Source organism: Chamaea fasciata, unplaced genomic scaffold (assembly GCF_029207755.1).
Source record: "Chamaea fasciata isolate MVZ Bird 193981 ecotype frontalis unplaced genomic scaffold, bChaFas1.0.hap1 SCAF_2, whole genome shotgun sequence".
Taxonomy (NCBI): Eukaryota; Metazoa; Chordata; class Aves; order Passeriformes; family Sylviidae; genus Chamaea; species Chamaea fasciata.
Genome location: NW_027094087.1, coordinates 18,581,316 through 18,601,441, shown reverse-complemented (window position 1 = coordinate 18,601,441; position 20,126 = coordinate 18,581,316). Strand labels below are relative to the sequence as shown.

General features: G+C 39.8%; 1 protein-coding gene and 1 long non-coding RNA gene across 4 annotated transcripts in view; one reads left to right on the top strand and one right to left on the bottom strand.

Annotated features, from left to right (window-relative positions):
- The window catches only part of CBLB (Cbl proto-oncogene B), a 126,505-nt gene extending 108,086 nt beyond the window's left edge, over positions 1–18,419 (bottom strand). The window contains exons 1-3 of one of the 3 annotated variants that reach the window (XM_066175149.1): positions 18,280–18,419; positions 17,197–17,355; positions 7,315–7,565 (exon numbers count right to left, since the gene is read on the bottom strand). In XM_066175149.1, the coding sequence (XP_066031246.1) occupies positions 7,315–7,565; positions 17,197–17,343 (398 nt within the window). In that variant the 5' untranslated portion in view covers positions 17,344–17,355; positions 18,280–18,419. Of the gene's footprint in view, positions 1–7,314; positions 7,566–17,196; positions 17,356–18,279 lie in introns of those variants that run through there. The other 2 variants (XM_066175150.1, XM_066175151.1) reach the window with 2 other exon arrangements.
- A 259-nt stretch (positions 18,420–18,678) lies between these two features.
- The window catches only part of LOC136285827 (uncharacterized), a 79,491-nt gene continuing 78,043 nt past the window's right edge, over positions 18,679–20,126 (top strand). Inside the window, exon 1 of the long non-coding RNA XR_010719558.1 lies at positions 18,679–18,904. This is a non-coding gene — a long non-coding RNA (uncharacterized lncRNA). The remainder of the gene's footprint in view (positions 18,905–20,126) is intronic.

Here is a 20,126-nt window from a genome sequence, read left to right as displayed (position 1 = left end):
CAAAGAACAGAATACGAAGAAAAAAAGTCAAATGATCATAAAGCATTTTTAAAATTCCATGACAGTATCAAAGTACTCCCTAGCATGCCTGATTTTAATGAATGGAATACAGTAGTTCCATCCATCGGCTTTTCCATCGATATCCCACTCTGCCAATTTTGTTTTGAACTAAAACTTCAACTGTGTTAATCTAAACATATACTGCCACCTTTTCAGATGAAGGTCTTTAACTCTTTACAGGTTAGTGAAACTGTCTTGACCATAAGTTTGCTACATAACAAGCATGTCTTCTAAGCTGATTTTTTGATCAAGTATTCCTTGGACAAAGGATTACCATTACAGCACATTTGTTTTTATAAACTGGCTTTACTTTACTTTCAAAGAGCTTCTATTGACTGAACAGCAAGTGTAGCACTTCAAAGTGATTATTCCCAACTTTTTTTCATCTTTCTAGAATAAAAGCAGACTTTTATTCTTTCATGTTTCTAATTTTTAATGGAAAACCACGCCACAGAGGATTAGGAAAAGGAAACCATTTCTTTTCATAGCCTAAAAATAAAACTATATGTGCTTATAAGTTTAGGCATACATTTCATTAAAAATGGAACCTTTCTTCTATAACCTTTCTGTGTTCCTGCTTGCACAGCAAGCAGTTTCCATCATACAGGCTAGTGTGGAAGGCATCTTAAAACAAATACCTTATCACTGAATACAGAATACTTCTGGAAATAGAGAAGCAGAGATCAAATTTTCTAAAAATCAAATGCACAGAGAAAAGTGATTGACGAAAGATGCATTCAGATCCATCACAGGAGCCTTCCTTTCTACATGCTAAATTCAGGAGTCAGCACTGTCTGCTCCTCAAGAAATTCCCAAAGGTGCTAATTGGGGCTTTATCATACCTAATAACACAGCTTTATTTATAGTTGGTGACCATGGTCCGCCCCCACAAGCACAGCTGTTCCCTATACAGACCCTACAGGCAAATATGGAGAAGGGATATGAGAGACAGAGCTGCTGCAGACCAGAAATGGGTACTGGTATCCTCACTGCAACAGAGTATTTCCAGACATCTCTGACCAAAAGTACTGCATCATCAGAAAACCACCTACTTCCTCCAGCTCATTGGGCCATCCTGTATCATGCTCAAAAGATAAACTGAAATCATATAGAAAACAATATCAGTTTAGACATTACAACAGTCATTTTGTATAATCCTAGCAGCAGAACTACCATTAGCTTTATCATAAAGGAAACAAATATATGGAAAGCCTACAGGACTGATTCCCATAACTGCGCTTTTTGTGAGCTTCTACACCTGCCCAAAATGGGTATAAATGGTATGGCACCTTAAAATTTGGCAATAGCATCATGCACGCTTTCATAAGGCATAAATAATTATACAAAAGACAAGAAGGAAAATATCAGACTGTGTATATATCCCCTTACCACCAACTGAACTCTACTCAGACATGACTGTCATCACCATGTTACTTGTAAAATAATGTTTAAAAGAGACCTTTCCCTAGCATACAAAATGCTGTTTGATTTTATAAGAGTAAAAAGTAAAAGACAAAGTGCACATCTCTCCTCTACACAATCAGATATGAATCAAGGATCTAGATCAATTATAAGAATTTACAAACCATTATTTTTTCATTAGGACCTTTTGTGGTTTTAAAATCCTTGTCTTTCTCTGCACTCTGAATAAATAGTTGCCTCTAAGTAACTCCCGTACTAATACTTCCTTTGTTCTCATTTGACAATACCCACCCCCAAGCACTGAAGATGATAAAAAAAAACAAGCTAGAATTTAAATACTGCCTTACAACAACTGCAGTCACACAGCCTGTTTGCATTTATGCTGAGAACAAGATGTCATAATACTGCTTTACCATTTGTAACCTCCACACGTTCTCACCTGCCCTCTGCAACAAGAGTCTCTTTGTCTGAAAAGTGTGTTTGTGTAACGTTCCTTTTTTAATTTAAACTATAACCAAAAAGAGCAAACAGCTTGTGCTCCACCAAATGCGCACTGAAGATCAACTACTCATGTGGGTCAGGTACACCAAAGGGTTTATTAAAGCTGTTTGGTTTACATCTGGTTTTACATCACATCTAAGGAACAGGAGGGGAGAAGAGGGTGGAAATTCTCACCATAACATAAAAGCTTAAAAAAAAAAAAAAACTGCATTTCCTCCTCCCATGCAACCCTATCTAATCAGTTATGCACTCACTTTTCTTTGGAAGAAGTCCCTTTGTTTCATTCCCAATTATCTTATCATACATTATACACTGAAAGACAAAGTGCCCTCCTTGTTCTAGGGACACTCAGGAGCAATGGGCCAACACTCCAGAAGACTTTCAAGTGGAGTAAGGCAACTTTTGCTAAAAATATAGTGAAGGAATCATCTAAAAATACAGGTAAATAAATACAAGAGGGGGAAAAACAAATGTTAGATTCTTTTCTCTCAGCTTCAGCAAGATTAGAGTAAAACAGACAATATATTATATCTCTAAAATGTGTGGAGACAGTTTAATTTTAAGGGTTTACATATCATGTTAAGCAGCAGATTGATGGTATGTATAGCTTAGTTCAGAATTTACTGGAGACCAAAAATTACACAGTACGCTTGGAAAACGGAACAAATCACAGTATACCAAGGAGTCCATAACTTATTTGACAATTATAAAGTTATCTACGGGATGTCAACCAAAAGCCAAAACTGGCTTTATGAAAAGGGCTATTAGCATCCTTCTCAGAATCTGGACATTCTGTTTGTCAAACAAAAAAAATCAGCCAAAACAATCTTAACTTCTCCAAACAAAGTCCCCCTGAATTAAAACTTTACTCATCCTCATCCTTCCCACAATCAACAAAACCTCCCTTGCCTGGAGACACACACAAGTCCTGAGGCTAGCCAAGTCATAAATTTCCTAAATTCCTATAAATAAAACAGCAAGGCTGTGACATAAGCAGAGGTAATTCAAGGAAGCAGGGTAAGTTACCTCACACCACAGGACAGAAGTACACAAAGGGCTACTGTATTACAGCTGGCACACCTGACACCCATCCTGACATTATTTTAACCTCTTATCAAGTCTCTGCTTTCAGGATAAGGAGAAATAGGTGAGAAGTTTCTATGTCAAAAAGAACATTGTGTACTTTAATGTATCAGTTCAAGGACTTGATCCAAGAATCATAACTGATCACAGTTGTCAACACAGATTTAAGGAAGAGAAATGAATACTCTATAAATCCAGTAACCAACATGAACAGTGACAAAGGAGAACTTGATCTGACATATGAATTGCAGAAACAAACCTCCTTAGAAGACTTAAGAGACCGTAAGAATTCTGCACCAACATTTAAACAAGCTGTACAATATATAAACATGTTTGAATCAAGACACCAAACGGCCAGATGCACAAGAGAATTTAGTAAGATTTTCTAGACAGAAACAGAAGTGGTTTTGTGATCACCTTGAAAAACTTCTTTGATTCTGACATTCCCTTCATGCACACCTTCCTACATTGATCACAAAACCATCACAAACCTTCTCCTCTTGACATCTTCATCTATACCATCCACTACTTAAGAAATATCCATCTTCCACTTCTGGAATATCACTTTCAAACAAACAGCCAACCAACTTTGGCTGAAACAAGGAGCATTTTAAGAGATTATTAAAAATAAATATCACCATGGCTTTATACTTTTCTGCCTCTCCTCATATAAAAGGCCTATAGCAGAATGCAAGCAATATTAAAAGTCAGAGAACAAGTTCCATTTCAAGACATTCTCCTGAGGATATGACTTACAGGAAATCACAGGAAATCTCCCAATTGTCTCCATTAGTAAGAAGTGAAGATTATGTCCAGGACCCCAAATGAATCCAAAAGCAATCTCCCCACGGACACTTTATTCCTCCTATAGTCTTATTACTATAACTTATGTGCTTGATTTCTACACTTGGATAACACATTTGTCTCAAAAACTGCCATTCTACAAACTTCTGATTTTTTCTGAATGCCGAATTCTGGAATACAGCAAAAGGGAAGGAAGTTTGGACATCATAGAAATGATGCTTTCCAGCTTTAGTTTACTTCTCAACAAACAAAGGGTGCAAAGAAAAGCAACGAAGAGAAGACAACCCCAAAATCCTCAGAGAAAGCCTCTTATGAGTAGATGAGCCTGAACCAGTAATTCTAGTAAGCCTGCACTACTAACCTTTTAAAAAGTAAAATCTGTGACAAAAAGTAAAATTACTTAGTTCATAGAAAGACTTCCATGCAGCCTATATCTAGTACAGTTTACAGAACTTACTGAACATTATCTCTTACCTCATTAAGCAAGAAGACTGAAAGGACGTAACTTTGAACAAGGCACCATACTCAGAAAATAGATGCAGTTAAGCACAAGAAACAAACTTGCAAACCCTATTTTCCCTTCTTAGCAAGACCTACCCAATAGAGTACAGAATGACAGCACCAGCTACTCTTAAATGGCTATCATATGCGTTTGATATGGAAACAAGATACTGTGCCAGTCAGATTTTGTACAAATGGTTAACACAAAAGCTTACACTGCATTAGTGCTGCTTCTCTACCTTGTTTCATCCACAGGATCTTTGAAAACTAAAATTCCTTCACAGGATCTTTGAAAACTAAAATTCCTGATAAATTATTCACAATAGAGTAATTTTTGTGTCGTCACACAAATAAAATCACATGTATATTGGCACTGGTTCCTAAATGTACCATCACTATAAAAATGAAGATAAATCAATAATGCTAATAGGTTAAAATGATACCAATCAAATTTACAAAGAACGAAGCATTTCTCTTTTCCATGATGCCCTTTTATCCAGAAACCAAAAAAGAATAAGAATGAAAACCACAGAAACTGTCCAGGTGCCAACATTTCCCTTACCTTCTTTAAAATTTACTATTTCCCAGTGTTTCTACTACAAATTGACAAATTCAATTTGACAGTCATTTAGAAGCATCTTCAAAAATACAATCTTTAAATGATCACTGCTACAATTACATTATAATGCTAACAAATAAGGTTAATGCAAGCATATTTGGAACCAAAGAGGCTAAACATTAAAAAACTTCTTTTGCTAAGTTACCAAGAATTAGCATCATCAAGTATATTGAAGCATTGCTTAGCAGTGCTCAGATACTTAGTCATAGGGCTCAACAAACAAGTACATTCTCATTCAACTTAAAACTAGGACACACAAACAGATTAAACATCACCAGCAGATGAAAGAGGAGACATTGAAATGAAAAAGATACAGACTTTTACTTGGAATGACATGGGTTATGATCTAATGAAGTAAAGCTTACAATTTCTTCATTTAAGCATTCTGACACAGTGTCAGAATGCAATTTGTATAGGAAACCCAACTAACAATTTGAACACAAGAAAAACATTTCTATTATGCTCCTTTTCTCAAGCTCTGAACTCCATCAGTTAAGCAAAAGAAGACAGCTGTCACCTTCTGAAATACTAATTTTAAAAGCCTGAAATAGTTATAGTGATTCAGTATGCTTCATTAGTATGATTTGGTTTAAAATCCCTCCTCTCCAACCATCTCATAAGAATGGCCCAAATAGACAGTAAATATGCTAACTACACCTCCTTCAAAAATACTGTGCTTCACAAAAGACGTTCTTCTATCACCACTGTTTCCCTAATGCAGGAAATGGAACGTGTAACCGCAAAGAAGCGACTCTAGCAACTAGATGGGGTTACTAACATACTGCCAGAATGACTCTACAGAGCTTATAGCAAGTATTTTGAAAAAGTGACAGTGAAATTTGCTTTAATTTCTGTTAACATTAAGCAAACCTGTAACTAGATTAGTCAAAATAGAACCTGCTTATATAATCCAACTACTTCTGTCAAATTTCCCTTGTCGTAACAAATTCATATTTCCTTTGAAAAACAGTGACTTCTGTCCATACACCAAATAGGATGCCTAACATAGGTAGCCATAGGCTCAGTGATGGACAACTCCCTCAGGAGTTCTGGTAAGAATGCATCTACAGTGAAATCACTGCTTTACACACTTACAAATTCAAGCACAAAAAAAACCACGCATTCATCAAAATCTTTACTGATCACTAAAAACACCTTAAACAGTGTCTTCTGCTCCTCTTGGAGTGTTTTTGCCTAAGTATATTCACACTTGGAGAGTCTTGATGTTCTTTAAGAAAAAAGTCCTTAGACGTCAAGCAAATTTCAGACACCCTACCAAGCCCAAAAGACTACCATAGTAGACTGAATAGCTATAATCATTGCCAAAGATCTGGAAGGAACATATGTATAATTCAAACATAACAGCAATGACATTTACAAGAATGTAGACATTTCACTGTTTCTACCAACCAATCTCACCAGTTGTAAAACTATATACTGACACCATGCCTACATCAGAGCTCAAGTGCAGACAGACAGAAGAGCAGGAATTCAATCCTCCATTCACTTGACATCTCATTCCCCACTACGTCCTTTAAAAAGAGGAGACTTCCAAAAGAGCATCATCTCTTTCGTTTGACTAGATTTACAGTAATCCCACACAAGGCAAAGAGTAATGGCCACAACAATGTTGTATTCCCCTCTTCCCAAAATAAGATTGCAGATCTTGCATAGAATTTCCTGAAATAGTATTTTTTTAAACATTAGGTAATCAAATCAAATATTAAGAACCTCTACAGTTATCACCAAGAGTGCAGATAAAGCGGTCATTAACTCCTTTTATTAAAACTGAACCATTGCAAATCAAGAATCCATTAGGTTTCTGAAAAGGTTTCACAGCATGAACTAACATTATTATTACCTTACCATAAAATCACACAATGTCTGAAAAGCGTGAATATTGTTTTGCTTCCATCACTTCCACAACCATCACTTGTGAAAACTGTAAGTCAATATCCATCATGGCTCCCAAAGTTTAGGGATCTAGTGTAGGGAGGGAAGTCAAGCTCAATCCAAATTAACAGCCACTCCCTACCACAGGAAAAACTACATACTGTAAGCCCTGTGAATAAGTAATTACAATGAAATGAATGTTTTATGAAGGAAATGCACTTGGTTTTTAAGGTCACAAAGTGACAGATAAGAGCAGAGAGTGAAACAAATCCAGCAAATTACTGATTGACCTGCAGGGTCAATGAATCCAAGCAATAGATATTTCTGCTCTTTGAATAATTAAGAATGTTAAAACACAATGGCTGCAGACAACAGTGTTAAGAATGCAGACAGACCAGATGATCTACTGCATATTTATGTATTTCACTTACCTGTCCTGTGACTGCTCTTCATACATTCTTTCCTTTCCTTCTTTAAAGAGTCTTATGGCCCGTTTTGATTTTTTCATAAGACTGTCGATGTAGATTTTAAAATACTCATTCTCACTGAGTTGTGCGAGTTTCTGGTTGTCATCATACTTGCTCAGTATAAGTCGCAAATGTTGGTAAGTATCAGGTAGAATGTCAAGTATATAAGGTGGGCTGTTTTTAAGTTGAAGCTTTGGGTTTTGGCACAATCTTACCTATAAGCAAAAACAAGAGAATGTAAAAGACAAGAAATCAATTGAGACAAAAGTTGGTCTGATATTTCAAATTCATTAGGTATAACACACAGCAAATAACCTCCAATGCCAAAGAATTAAATCCTACTTCATTTATATTCTGTGAAATTCCAACATAGTCTCTAATGTCAAAAGAGGCAAAATTTGACTTAATATTGTCACACCTATAAAAAGCAAACACCTATAAAAAGCTTACCTACATATTCTGTGGGTTTTCCCCCAAAGCATGTCTTTTCCTGTCTAACGTATGCTAAGGAGCATATCATAACACAGCATACAACAAATGCCAAGAGCAGTTCTTTCATACAGATCTGTTTGCCGCAGGTTAACTTAGCTACAGGTGTTTATCTATTAAGAACTGACATAAATTACTTTGTCATCTGCTGGCTCTCTTTTCTTTATCCAACAATATAGCCTCTTAGACCCTAGGGAAATTTAGTTTAGAAAGCCCTGCACATAAGAAAATGGTCTGAACTGTGACAGTGGTTCAAAAGTTACTACCTAAAACAGACAGACTTTAGGTACTCAAAAACAGGTATTGTAAACCAGGAAACAAAAATATTATAAACTCATTGTTTTCCAGCTCCTGGCTGGAATAGAAATTCAGTGCTTTGATTTTGGCTGGATGAGGAGGTGCCCACCAAAGCTTCTCTCATTCCTCTACTCATAACGAAAGACTCACACGGTCAAGACAAGGACAGAGAGACATTCACCAAATACTGTCACAGGTACTTAATATTAAGGTAGTTAGCATCGACTAGGGGAACTTAATTCATTTAATTACCAATCAAATCAGAGTAGGGTAACAAGAAAACAAAACCAAACCTTAAAAACACATTCCCTCCCCACTCTCTCCTTCCTGGGCCTAATTTTATTTTCCACTCTACCTCCTCCCCCATAGTAGCACAGGGGGATGGTGAATGGGGGCTGTGGTCAGTTCATCACACCTTGTCTCTGCCACTCCTCCCTAGGTGGAAGAATTCCTCACACTCTTCCCTTGCTCCAGACAGGGCTCCCTCTCACAGGAGACAGTCATCTTTTATTTCCCCAGCGTGAGTCTTTCTCATGGACCAGAGTTCTTCATGAACTCCTCTAGAACACATCGCCTCCACAAGGGCTAGTGTGCAGTCCTTCAGGAACAGACTGCTGCAGCATGGGTCCTCTGCAGGGCCACAAGTCCTGCCAGGAAACCTGCTCCAGTGTGGGCTCCTCTCTTCACGGGACCACAGGTCCTGCCAGGAGCCTGCTCTAGCACAGGTTCCATGTGGTACCACAGCCTCCCTCAAGCATCAGCCTGTTCTGGTGTGGGGTACTCCATGGCCTCCAGTGAATGTTACACTGTGGATCTGCCTGGTCTTCACCACGGGCTGCAGGGGAATCGCTGCGCCAGCACCCGGAACAACTTTCCTCCTTCACTGGACCACATGGCTGCAGAGATGTTTCTCACACATATTCGCACTGCCCTCTTCCCCAGCTGCGATTTGCTTCTGCACAGTAGCTTTTCTCCCCTCTTCTTTAAGACATTACCCCAGAGGCACCACTGTTGCCAATGGAATCGGCCTTAGCCAGCAGCAGGTCCATCTTGGAGCTGGCTGCTCCACTGGACAGGGATGAAGCTTCTGGCAGTGCCTCAGCAAAACTACCCCTGCTGTTCCTTCACTACTAAAACTTTGCCACTTAAACCAAATAGAAGAAAGCCTCTCAATGCACTTGGAATCACTGTGATCCCAAATAGCACAAATATTAATTGAATACATGTTACTCAAAGAGTAAGTTCAAACTAATAGAATACCTTTACTTCAATCTAGTTTCCACTGGAAATGTTACTGGAAGAGAAAGGTACTCTTTGTTTCCTACACATCCTTAATATAACAAGATTAGAATAGTCTCCTGGCTATCTAAATTTTCTGATAGTTTGTTCTGTAATGTTCTGCTCTACAAAGAAAAGAGACTAAAAGTAACAGGTAGTTTTTGATTGCTGTTGCACTGAGCTATTCAGGCTGGGCTAAAACATTGCATCGGGACACATTCTAGATGTGTGTGCAGCTGCACATATGCAAATACTTATGAAAAAATTAAGACCATGTGGTATAAAAGTTTTACAGGCATCATTTGGAGATTGCCACATTATATATTAGTGATTTTGACGTTCTTTTGAGGTAACTAATGAGGTTATAAAAATATCTTAATATTGCTGAAAGTAGATTCCTATTCCTACTACTTATAACTTGAAAAAAATGCATCCTTGAGCTTTTCTAGGTGAGAGGGGAACAAACCTGTATCCTGCTCACCTCCCTAAACTCAAAGCTCTCTCACTATTGCTCACCTCTCCTCTAATTTCTACATCTACATCATTAAGAAATTCACTGCCCTAAGACTGCTACCACTAACAGACCTTCATGCACCCCAATCAGCAAAGAAAACAGGTAATAATAGTTTGTGTCTGAAACAGACAGTGCAGGAACACAACCAGGCAATTAGACTCAGGTAACAGGGGGTCATAGTTAGGAAAGTGGAGATAGAATGGACAAAAGTCAAGCACTAAGAAGTTTTTAAAAAGTCTAGCACCATTCGAAACAGTACTTAATACATGACATTTGCATTAACTCTCCTCATTTCACTGATTGTTGTTTAAGTAATTTCTATTATTCTTTCAACTATTAGACCAAGTAATACATGAGGAAGCCTTCTGATGTGCTGTAGAACAGTCCTTATCCCAGAGAAATTTACATCTCAGTAGGAAAAAAAAACCAAAAAAAACCAGAAGCAGGCAAATACAAATACATGAACTGTTCAACACACTGAAGAGCGGTTCAGAGACAACACTAGCAGTTTGGTATTTCTAGACACAAACTGCCAAGTTCCACAGCAAGCTCTCAAATAATTTAATGGCTTATAAAAGAACTCCTTAAAGCTGAGAATAAGCTGAAAGGAAACAAACTAAAAAAAAAAGTAAAGCACATTTGATCATCTCTTGACCAGTAATGAAGTCTGAAACTGCAATCGACAACCGCAAGAGCTTTGAAACTGAAAATAACTTGTTTGTATTTTATGTGATAAAGATAAGGTCATCAGGACAAAAAAAAAAAAAAAAAAAAAAAGGACAAGAGGGCCCCAGTTGTAGGTGAGGAGATGTCTAAAGCAGGATTCTCAAAGAATAAAGGTTAGCTATGATAGCATTCTTTCAAGATCAGAAAAACACTGAAGTTAGGCTGACAGATAGAATTCTCTAAGGAGATGTCAGAAACATGGCCAAAGAATCTTACATGTGTAGCTAGACCTGAAAATCATCCATGCAGAAACATACATGAATTTCTTAGTAGAAGAGTAAGAAGAACTGGAATCCCAAACACAGAAGTGAAAATCTTCATGAAAATCAGGTCTTTTTCCTCTGAACTTTGAGTTTACCGTGATTTCTGGTTTAGTGAAAACTTGAAACCAGACTGACATTCTTCACAAGACCAACTACAGGAGACACAAATCTGTCACTGATCAGGCCTTACAACTCTCTGAAGTAACAAGCACAAGGGAAAAAGAAATCTGAAAGTTCAAAATGTTTATTCAGAAAAAGTCAGCAATGAGAGCAGACCACAAGCAGAGAAGGCTGCAATCCTTCTGAATTACTTAGTAACCCTAACTTAAATCTCATGAACAAAGAATTAATTCTTTCTGAAGTCTATCTTTTTGACCAGATGTGCCAACAAGCAGAATATAAAGGATTTCATATATATTAGAAATACCATTAAAATATTAAAACAAGAAAAAGCAATTTGCTTATGCTGGTTGCTGTATTTTCAACAGTCCATTCAGCTATACAAAAAGACCATCCAATTATAAGGAAGAACTATTTTCTCTTTCAGAAGTTCTAGAAAGTTCTCTTCAGTTTCACATCATTACACACAAGACAGTTTACAAGGCTTCACTTTCTGCTGAACCTTCCATTTTAGAACAAGCTTTTAAGAAAGCCACACAAAAATTCTTCAAACACCTTCATTAGTTTTATGCATTATACTTGAAAAAAAATACTAATATTATGTTCAAATCAGTGATCCATTGAAGTAGTATAAGCTTTCCTTCACTTTACAGAGTACACAAGGCTTCAAAGGAAGTAAGTCTGTAAGGAGATGGTTGGTAAACCATATGGTTTCCAGTCAGGATATCCTGACACATACCACAGCAGTTCACAATTAAAAGTAAGCAATAAGAAATGACACCTGCTGACGCAAAAGATTTGCCAAGACCTTTCTTCAAAAGAAAACAGAACTCAAAACAAACAAATACACAAAAATAACCCCTCAACCCCCCTAAAATAAAGAGCTCTATATTGCACTTTACAACGCAACTCTCATCAACACATTAGGAGCGGACATGAATCATATCACTGTGTGATTTTTGTATTGTTATGGCTGGAAGTAAGCATGTATATATTTAGCAAGCACTCAGTGGTAAAAAATAAAAAGCAGTAAGCAAGTTAGTAAAAAAAGTATCTCTTATTGAGGCAAACTGAGACAAAATTAAGCTCCTTTCACTAGCTCACACACAGGGAAAAATCCAAGTACTTAATCCAGAATCACAGAAACAGTAAGAGTGCAACTCTGTAAAAACTGAGGCATTACCTTAATCTACCAGAAACTGATTTTGAAACAGTTAACACTGGAACTTCCAGACAAGTTAACTCTAGTTCCTTTGAAGAAAAAACATTAACCCCCTCTCCCATCCTCTCCTATCCCTAACCAAAATAAATGCCCCTACTCAGAACACTTTTGAAGAGAGTGAACCTAAATTATAAGGCATTTTTTCATAGCATCATCGGAGATGAGGGCAATGGAGGCCTATTGTACACAGACAATTAATTTCTTGCTAAAAACTATCTTCTACTTACTTTTTAAAGCAAAGCTGAAAGCCCTTGACTCATTTGACAAAAGGATTCTTGTTCAAGCAAAGTATTGCAGCCTTAACACAATCTGTTTAAACACCTAAGGCTAGTCAAAGACAATACAAGGGAAGTAACTCAGCTAAAACAGAGTAAGTGTCTAATGAGTAGGACATCCGCTAAACACTGTTTTCAGCTGCAGTGAATGGGTCAGAACAACTCGAGCAGCAGTGCTCACACACTTCCAAAACTTCACTTCCAAACTGCCCAACCGAACCAGTGTCTTCCACCATGTTGCACAAAACAGTCAAAGAATTAGAGAATGCCTTGACACACCACAAATAGCACAAAGGTAGCTCTGCAGTTAAGATACCACAACAATTCTCCAGCAATCCACAACATCCAATGCAACCAACAGGGAATTCTGAAAAACTTAATCAGGAGAGGCTAATAAGGAAAAGCTTGAACATTATGCTTCTTCGACACAGATTTCTTCCTGCTTGAAGCTACCTTAACTGCAATGCATTTCGTTTTCCATAGGAAAAAAGTTCTCATCAGAATATAAGTACAGGTGGCCTGAACACCAATCTTTTTGCCTAAGAATACAGTAAATGCTTGTTCAACAGCTACCACACTGCAACTGAGCCATATGTTTCCACAGTGGAAGAATAAACAATAAGAATGCTGATGCCACAGACACACAAGGACAGTTGATTTTGGAGGGTAATTTTGCTTTCTTCCAATTAGAAAAAGAGAGGCTTCTGTTTCTCTGTTTAATTTTGTATTCCTTTTCCATAAGCAGCATACACAGGACATAAGATTTCCTACCAACTTTGACCACAGAATAAATTACATTAAGTTTTGCAAAGGCTAACCAACACACACAGTTTCAGCTACCAGGCTCTATATACTCAGATGTTGACAGATTTTAATTTAAAGAAAACCACAAATACTAAGCTGCAGAGGTAACACAGCTTTTACTCACGAAGTTGATAGTATAAGCTTTGGAGAAGCACTCTAGTTTGCACTTAAATAATTACTAAAGACTAAATCAATGCTCTCTGCATTTATACAGTCAGAGTCAAGCAACTGGTGGGCCATGACAGGGCACCCAAATAGTTTAGGCAATATTGTTAACCCTCATAGTAGAAAATTTAATTATTTTCAGGCCCAATGCATAGGAGGAATGAAAAGTGATTAAAAGTTGATGAAATACACCTGTTTTTAAAAAAATCCCATTCACAACTTATCATGATTTTATCAGCTTGAATCCCACAAGAGTGAAGCATGAAAAAATAGTACTGACAACTCTAAATAGCCCAAACAGTAAACAGACCTAACTACTTCAATGTTTACATAGTAGTAATTCTCTCCCAAAGTTGGTCTCAACATACCATTACTCTCTAACAGTAATACATTGCTAGGGTCTAGGTTTTAAAAGACATTAGGTTTACAATCTCAGGAAAAAACACCTCATGTAATTTATACACAGTTTAAAGGAAGATATGAGTTATTTGTTAACAATATTCATTTTTCATTTATTTACGGGATACAAACTTTTTAAAATATAGATCATGTTTTAAAAACAGTAATTTGCTTCCTATAACTCGACATATATGGTCAACTTTTCTTATACAATGCAAGCATTAAAAAGCAAGGCTAGCCTAATAAACCATAAAAGAAATACTATCTTTTACATTGCAGAGGAATTAAAGTATTTTTGGTTCTTAATGATAAAGCTACTACTTACCCATGAGAAAAGCAGTAGAGAAACCTGACATTCATGCTGTTGCTTTCCCTTTAATAATGCAGTTAGTACTGCAAATTCACATAAGACATACCAATAAACCACAAAAAGTATAGATCCCAGTGTATGAAGTATAAAAAGGAAAAATATATCGACAGAAGGCAATTTACATTCACTGATTATCTACATGCAGATTCTTTTTTATTTTATTTCCTGCAAGAATGTTGCTTATGGTAACTTTTACAAACAAGGCTCCAAGCAGGAGCACTACTCCAACATTCTGCCCTGCTAAAGAACTTTTTTCCAAAATCCATTATTATTTTCAGACAGACAATAAAAGTTTAAAGAGAAAGCACCCAAACAGAACTGCAATATTCTGCCTATTTCAACCTAAAGTACCAGCCCATGGAAAACTGACATTATCATGAAATCTGAACAATCTGAAAGCAGGACACATAACCAATTCTACACAAAAAAGTTTGCATGGTGTCTAGGTAGCCAAAATTTTTGCATACACCACAAAACTACCCTCACAATACAGCTCTTATAGGGTAGGAATGTTGGTAGTATTGGTTAATCCCTTATTGTTACAAACAAGTAAACTCATACAGAAAACCTCACGTGCCAGAGGACAAAATTACAGAAAGGAATGGAGGAAAGGTAGAAGACAGCAATTTTAAAAAAGAAAAAATGCAAACCAGAAATTATTGAGCTCTGCCACTAGTTTTTAAGGCTGCTCTTTCTTCAGTGTTTGGTCAAGATAAAAGGTTTGCTTTGTTTCTACTGTTCATTTTCTTAACATCATTAGAATGGGGGAGAAAACTTCAGCTACCCTACTACAGCAATAAGATGGCTATCACAACTACTGTAGTTAAAAAATAAACAAGCATAACAACTGTTATTACAACAAGTAAAATAGGCCTCCAAGCCACAACCTTACTATGGGTAGCACCTCACTGACTTGGCAGAGCTACTGCCCTCAATAGGTATTAATTTGACCACTGCCCCACCACAGAAATCAGTCATAGGACACACTCCAGAAATGGGACTGAAAACAACAGTTGATCAAGCAGGTTTCTATTTCTGATTTTAATCCCTGGGTTTGATCTAGGTGGAGGAAAAAATGACCTTCCTGTGCCTACTGCCACACAAGGCTGTGAGATTTAAATTTGTTTGCCAGCATATTAAATTTGCTCAAACACATCCTTTCACTACAAGTACCAAATGCTAAAAACTCAACCAACAAGCTAGAGCATTCCCACACTATGACATCATCCTGTCTGGTATACTTTAATACAATTTGGAAATAAAATTAGATTAACTGAGAGCAGCTTAAAGAGGATACATTAAAGATCCAAATTGAGGACACTTATCCAGTAAAATGAAAAAGGAAGCACAGCACAATGTCCAGCTTTTCCAGTGACTTCTAGCAAACAGGCCTTCCTGGCTGCTCTGATGAGCTGTAACAAATACAGTTACCCTGTTTTGGATGAGTGAAAGCAACGCAGAAGTCTAATCAGTGGAATAAAGACCTTCTGGTAACCGTGATTATACAAACAAATCAGGGTATAACCTTACCATATAGATCTGTAAAAGACCTGACACAAGGAAATCAGACCTCTGCATTCCCCACATGGTTTCAACAACAAACCAGATTCCTAGTTTGCAAGCTGAAAACTTCCTCCTATTGAAGAAGAGTACCTACTTTTGAGTATATATACTTGCAGTTCTTAGTAAAAGAGAACTCACTGTTAACAGCATCCAGACCATTGACAGGAAAATGTCAACAAAGTCTTTGTGATAATACCCATTTTTACTAAAGCTGGAGTTTCAGTTTATAATTGCTATCAGCAACCAGTGGAAATACAGATACTGTTCTTGGAGCATCAAAAAAGAGCCTTCCAGGACTTTAAAAAAATAACACTTGTAAAGGCACATTACATGAAATAGTCTCCACCCTGCTAGTATAACTAATTATGAACGTTAAGAAATGTTGAACCTCTTATTTCACAAGAGCCAGAGGGAAAGCAAAGAGATGCATTAAATCACAGAGTTAAAAAGTGGTGATGGTATTGCCATGCAGACCCAAGATCAACAGGTAGCAGTAATCCTCCCTGCTCAGCAGTTTCAAGAGGAAGCTTTTAAGCATCAACCCGTGAGCGAAGCAGAGTGCCTGCATCTCCTGAATAGCAAGCCATGTTACAATCAAACTCTTCCTACCACTCTCCTAGATAATCTATCATGATGCAAGCAGTCATTTCAAAGACTACTAAACAAAATATATCAGGATAGTGAGGGGAAGCATAAGAGCTAAAAAGCTATAGTCTATCTCCTCACTTCCTGAAAAATGAGTTTCAGTAAAGTGTATTTCTAGTTTCAAAATTAATAGTAGATATAAGTCATTAAAATGCAGAACACATACTTAAAAAGTCAGGCATGCCATACTAATCTGTTTACTAAACTGACAAGAGTGACATCCCCCAGTCCCCACACACATTCCTAAAAGCACAAACACATCTATGCTGCCATCACCAACATATCTCACAGGACAATTAGCTTCACTGAAGTTTAATACTTCAGAGGTCTTGTTTGCAGACTAACAGTGTCATACAACGCGAAACACACAGTGCGTGTGATTACAAGTCTAAGTTAAGCAGCTTTTGGTTAGGACAGCTCTTCAATTTTGAGTCATTTTAAAGGATCTGAAAATAACAATAGCCTAAGGCAAACATACACATTTGTTTTCCTTCCACAAACCAAGATTAAAAAAAAACATAGCCAGAGGCCACTGGAAAAAAAAAATAAAAAAGACAAACGATGCTTAAATAACCTAAAACATAAGTCCCCTAACTTCCCGAGGCACATGCAGCAAAGCACACAGAGCTGCAGGAAGAAGCTGTTTGCCCCAGTGTACCTATTTAAATAGCCCCATTCTTTGCTGAGTGTATACACGGACGCACAGAGACACCCACCACTTTGTCCATAAGCTTCCAGGTCTTCTCCACAGTCCTGCGGTCGGCAGCCGCCTGCTTGGGGGGGCCCACGGCATCCTGAATGGCATCGATGAAGCCCAGGATCCGTCCCTTGCGTGGGTTCCGGCCGTTGAGGGAATTGGCCATCTGGGAGCCAAGCTGGCCGCAAGGACAGAGAAACACAGGCTCACAAGGTGCTCCGAAAACATCTTGTCACAGAACCCGCCGCAGCCTGCGAGGCAACACTTCCTTCTCCACGGGCAGGAAAGGGCAAGATCAGGGCATGTTTAGGAACAAGCTTAACTTTTCATGACCAACAGCGTAAACCCACCTGGCCCGGGTTTACGTTGGCAGAAGCGCTCCCGGATTTACTGTCAACACCGACAGTCGGGAGGGGGGAACACACCCGCGCCCGGCTCCGCGCCGCGCCCCTGCCCGTCCCTGCGCCCGCCGGCCGCGGGGACAAGCCCGGCAACACACAACAAAAGAGGCCGCGGCGGAGCGGAGGCAGGAGCGGGAGGAGGGAGCAGAGCAAGGCGGCAGGCAGGCAGGAATCCTCAGGGCAGGCGGGGGCAGCGGCACGCACACGGACCTGGGGCCGGCGCACACATACACACGGACCGGCACCGCGCGGCCGTGTGCCAAGGGCGAGAGCGGCCGCCGGGAGAGCCGGGAGCAGGCGGCGGCAGGGAGGCTCCTCAGCCCCCGCGGCGGAGCGGAGCACAGGCGAAGTGCGTCTCTCTGGACGAGGCTCTCCTCCCTCCGGCCGCGGCGGCTTCAGTGCCGCGGGAGACAGGCGGAGCGCATCCCGTCCCGCCGCCCGCGCCCGTCCCGCTCCGCGCCGGCCGCCCCGTAGGACTCTGCCCCGTGCGGCTGCTGCTGGCGGCGGGCGAAGGGAGCGCTGCCCCACGGGGAAGCGCGGAGAGCTACTGCCCCGCCGCCCGCCTCGCCCTCCCGTACCCCAGCACAGCCCGCCCGGCGGGTGGGTGGGTGGGAATGTGCGCGCGTGTGTGGAGAGTCCTACAGGCACATGCAAAAGAGACAGAGAAACAGAGAGACAGAGAGAGAGAGATGCACACGCACAGGTCTGTCTGTTGCACCGTTCGCAGCCCCCGGCAGGCTGTGGTCTCCCCGCACTCCTAGGAAGTGAGGCTGGCTCCCCGGCGGCGGCGGCGGCCCCGCTCCTTCTGCCGCGCCCGCCCCCTCCCCGCGGCGCGCTGGCGGCCGCTCCTCTCCTCGGAACATGCCCACCCCTGGGACAACACTCCGTGCGCGCCTGCGCGCCGCGCCCCCAGCGCGGCCCTCTGCCCGGGGGCGGGCACGCTGCCGCACGACAGCCAATCCAACGCCGGGTTTGCTTGATTGACGCGGCATCCAGCAAATGGGCGTAGGTGTAGGCAGGGGGCGGGGCAGCGGCCGGGAGCGGGCTCGGGGTGAGGAGGGGGCGGGAAGGAGCGGCCGGCAGGGGTGGGAGAGGTGGCGGTCGTAGAGCCGGTCGGGTTTGCGCTGAGGGAGGTGCGGCTGTGCTCCCACCTGGTCCTGGCGGCTGGGAGGCCTTTGGGGCCGGGTGGGGGTTGCGTTCGTGGGGACGCTGACATTGTGCCTGGCTGTGGGGTCTCCTGGGGCGGTGGTGGCGTATCCCGCCCTCCCCTTGTGCGGCTGTGGGACCCCTGCCCGCTGCAGCGTTTAGAGTGTGTTAACAACTCTGGTAGGTCCTGCCGCCTTTTTGAGTGCGCTGCCTTTGCGCTTCCCCTTCACGCTTTTGGGAGTTTGCTGGGGTTTTTTTGTGGCCACGAAGAACAAGAACTTTTTTTTTCTCTCTGTCTGGTTTCTTTTCTTGTTTTGTTGCCTTTTTTTTTTTTTTTTTTTTTTTTTTTTGAGTGAGGGGTTTTTGCTGTAAGCAAGTGCTGAAATTTTCTTATTTCCATGCTGGGAGTGGGCTGGAGAGCTCCTAAAGGTGGGGAGGGAAAATGTAAGCACTTTCTAGTCTGAAAGGCCCTTTTAGATGTGATTCTTTTGATATGAGCACTTCCCCTGGGGATATGATAAATAAAATTCAACTGGCTGTTATGTTTGAGCACTGCAAAGAGTGAGGCTTACCTGTATAGCGTACAAGACACTTGACTTCAAATCCTTTTGAAGATTGTCCAGGGAGTAATTATTATACTTTGCAAGTGTTAGTCTTCTAATGAGCTGTCAGAAAAGGAAAAAAAAGTACAATACTTAGTATCAAAGTTTTTATTTTCCACGGATAATTGTATTAGAAGAGTGTTTTTAAGTTTTGATTTTTAAAATATCTGTAAATATGGGGTTTGTAGTTTTCTTTCGAAATATTTTCTTTTTTAACAGTTTGCTCTTTTTCTTGGTTTTTTTTTCCTACTTTTTCTTGGATTTGACTTTTAATAAAATAGAAGTCAAGAAAAAAACAGTAGAAAAACTCCTAGAGTATTTCAGTCTTGCTTTTATTCATATTGTAATTTATAGGTTTTTTCAGTGCAGGTATCTTCCTGTTGTTTTAAAATGTGTCATGTTATTCTTTTGAACTCACACAACAATAAAATCATATCAATAATGATAATAATAATAATCATGTCAATAATGATTATAATACAACAACCTCAAAGGTTGTTCCTCTATAGCTTTTAAATATGAATTGGCAGTTACTTGCCTTAAGTGGGTTGGAAGCTTCTCGTTTTATTGTAGTCTTTGTAAATTGCCCTCTTCCCTGTGTTGGTTTAAACTTTCCCTCTGGCAGTTGCCCCTATCCCTTTTTCATTTGGAGCTCGGCTTTGGTAAGATTAAGTTGATAGTGACTGCTCACTCTGTTGCTGTCTGTCATTTGGTTGTGAAAAAAGCAGAGGAGCTGACACTTTTTTGGAACTTGTAAAGTCTTTTTGGTTCCTGTTCTCGATTGTTTTGTTTTCATTGTT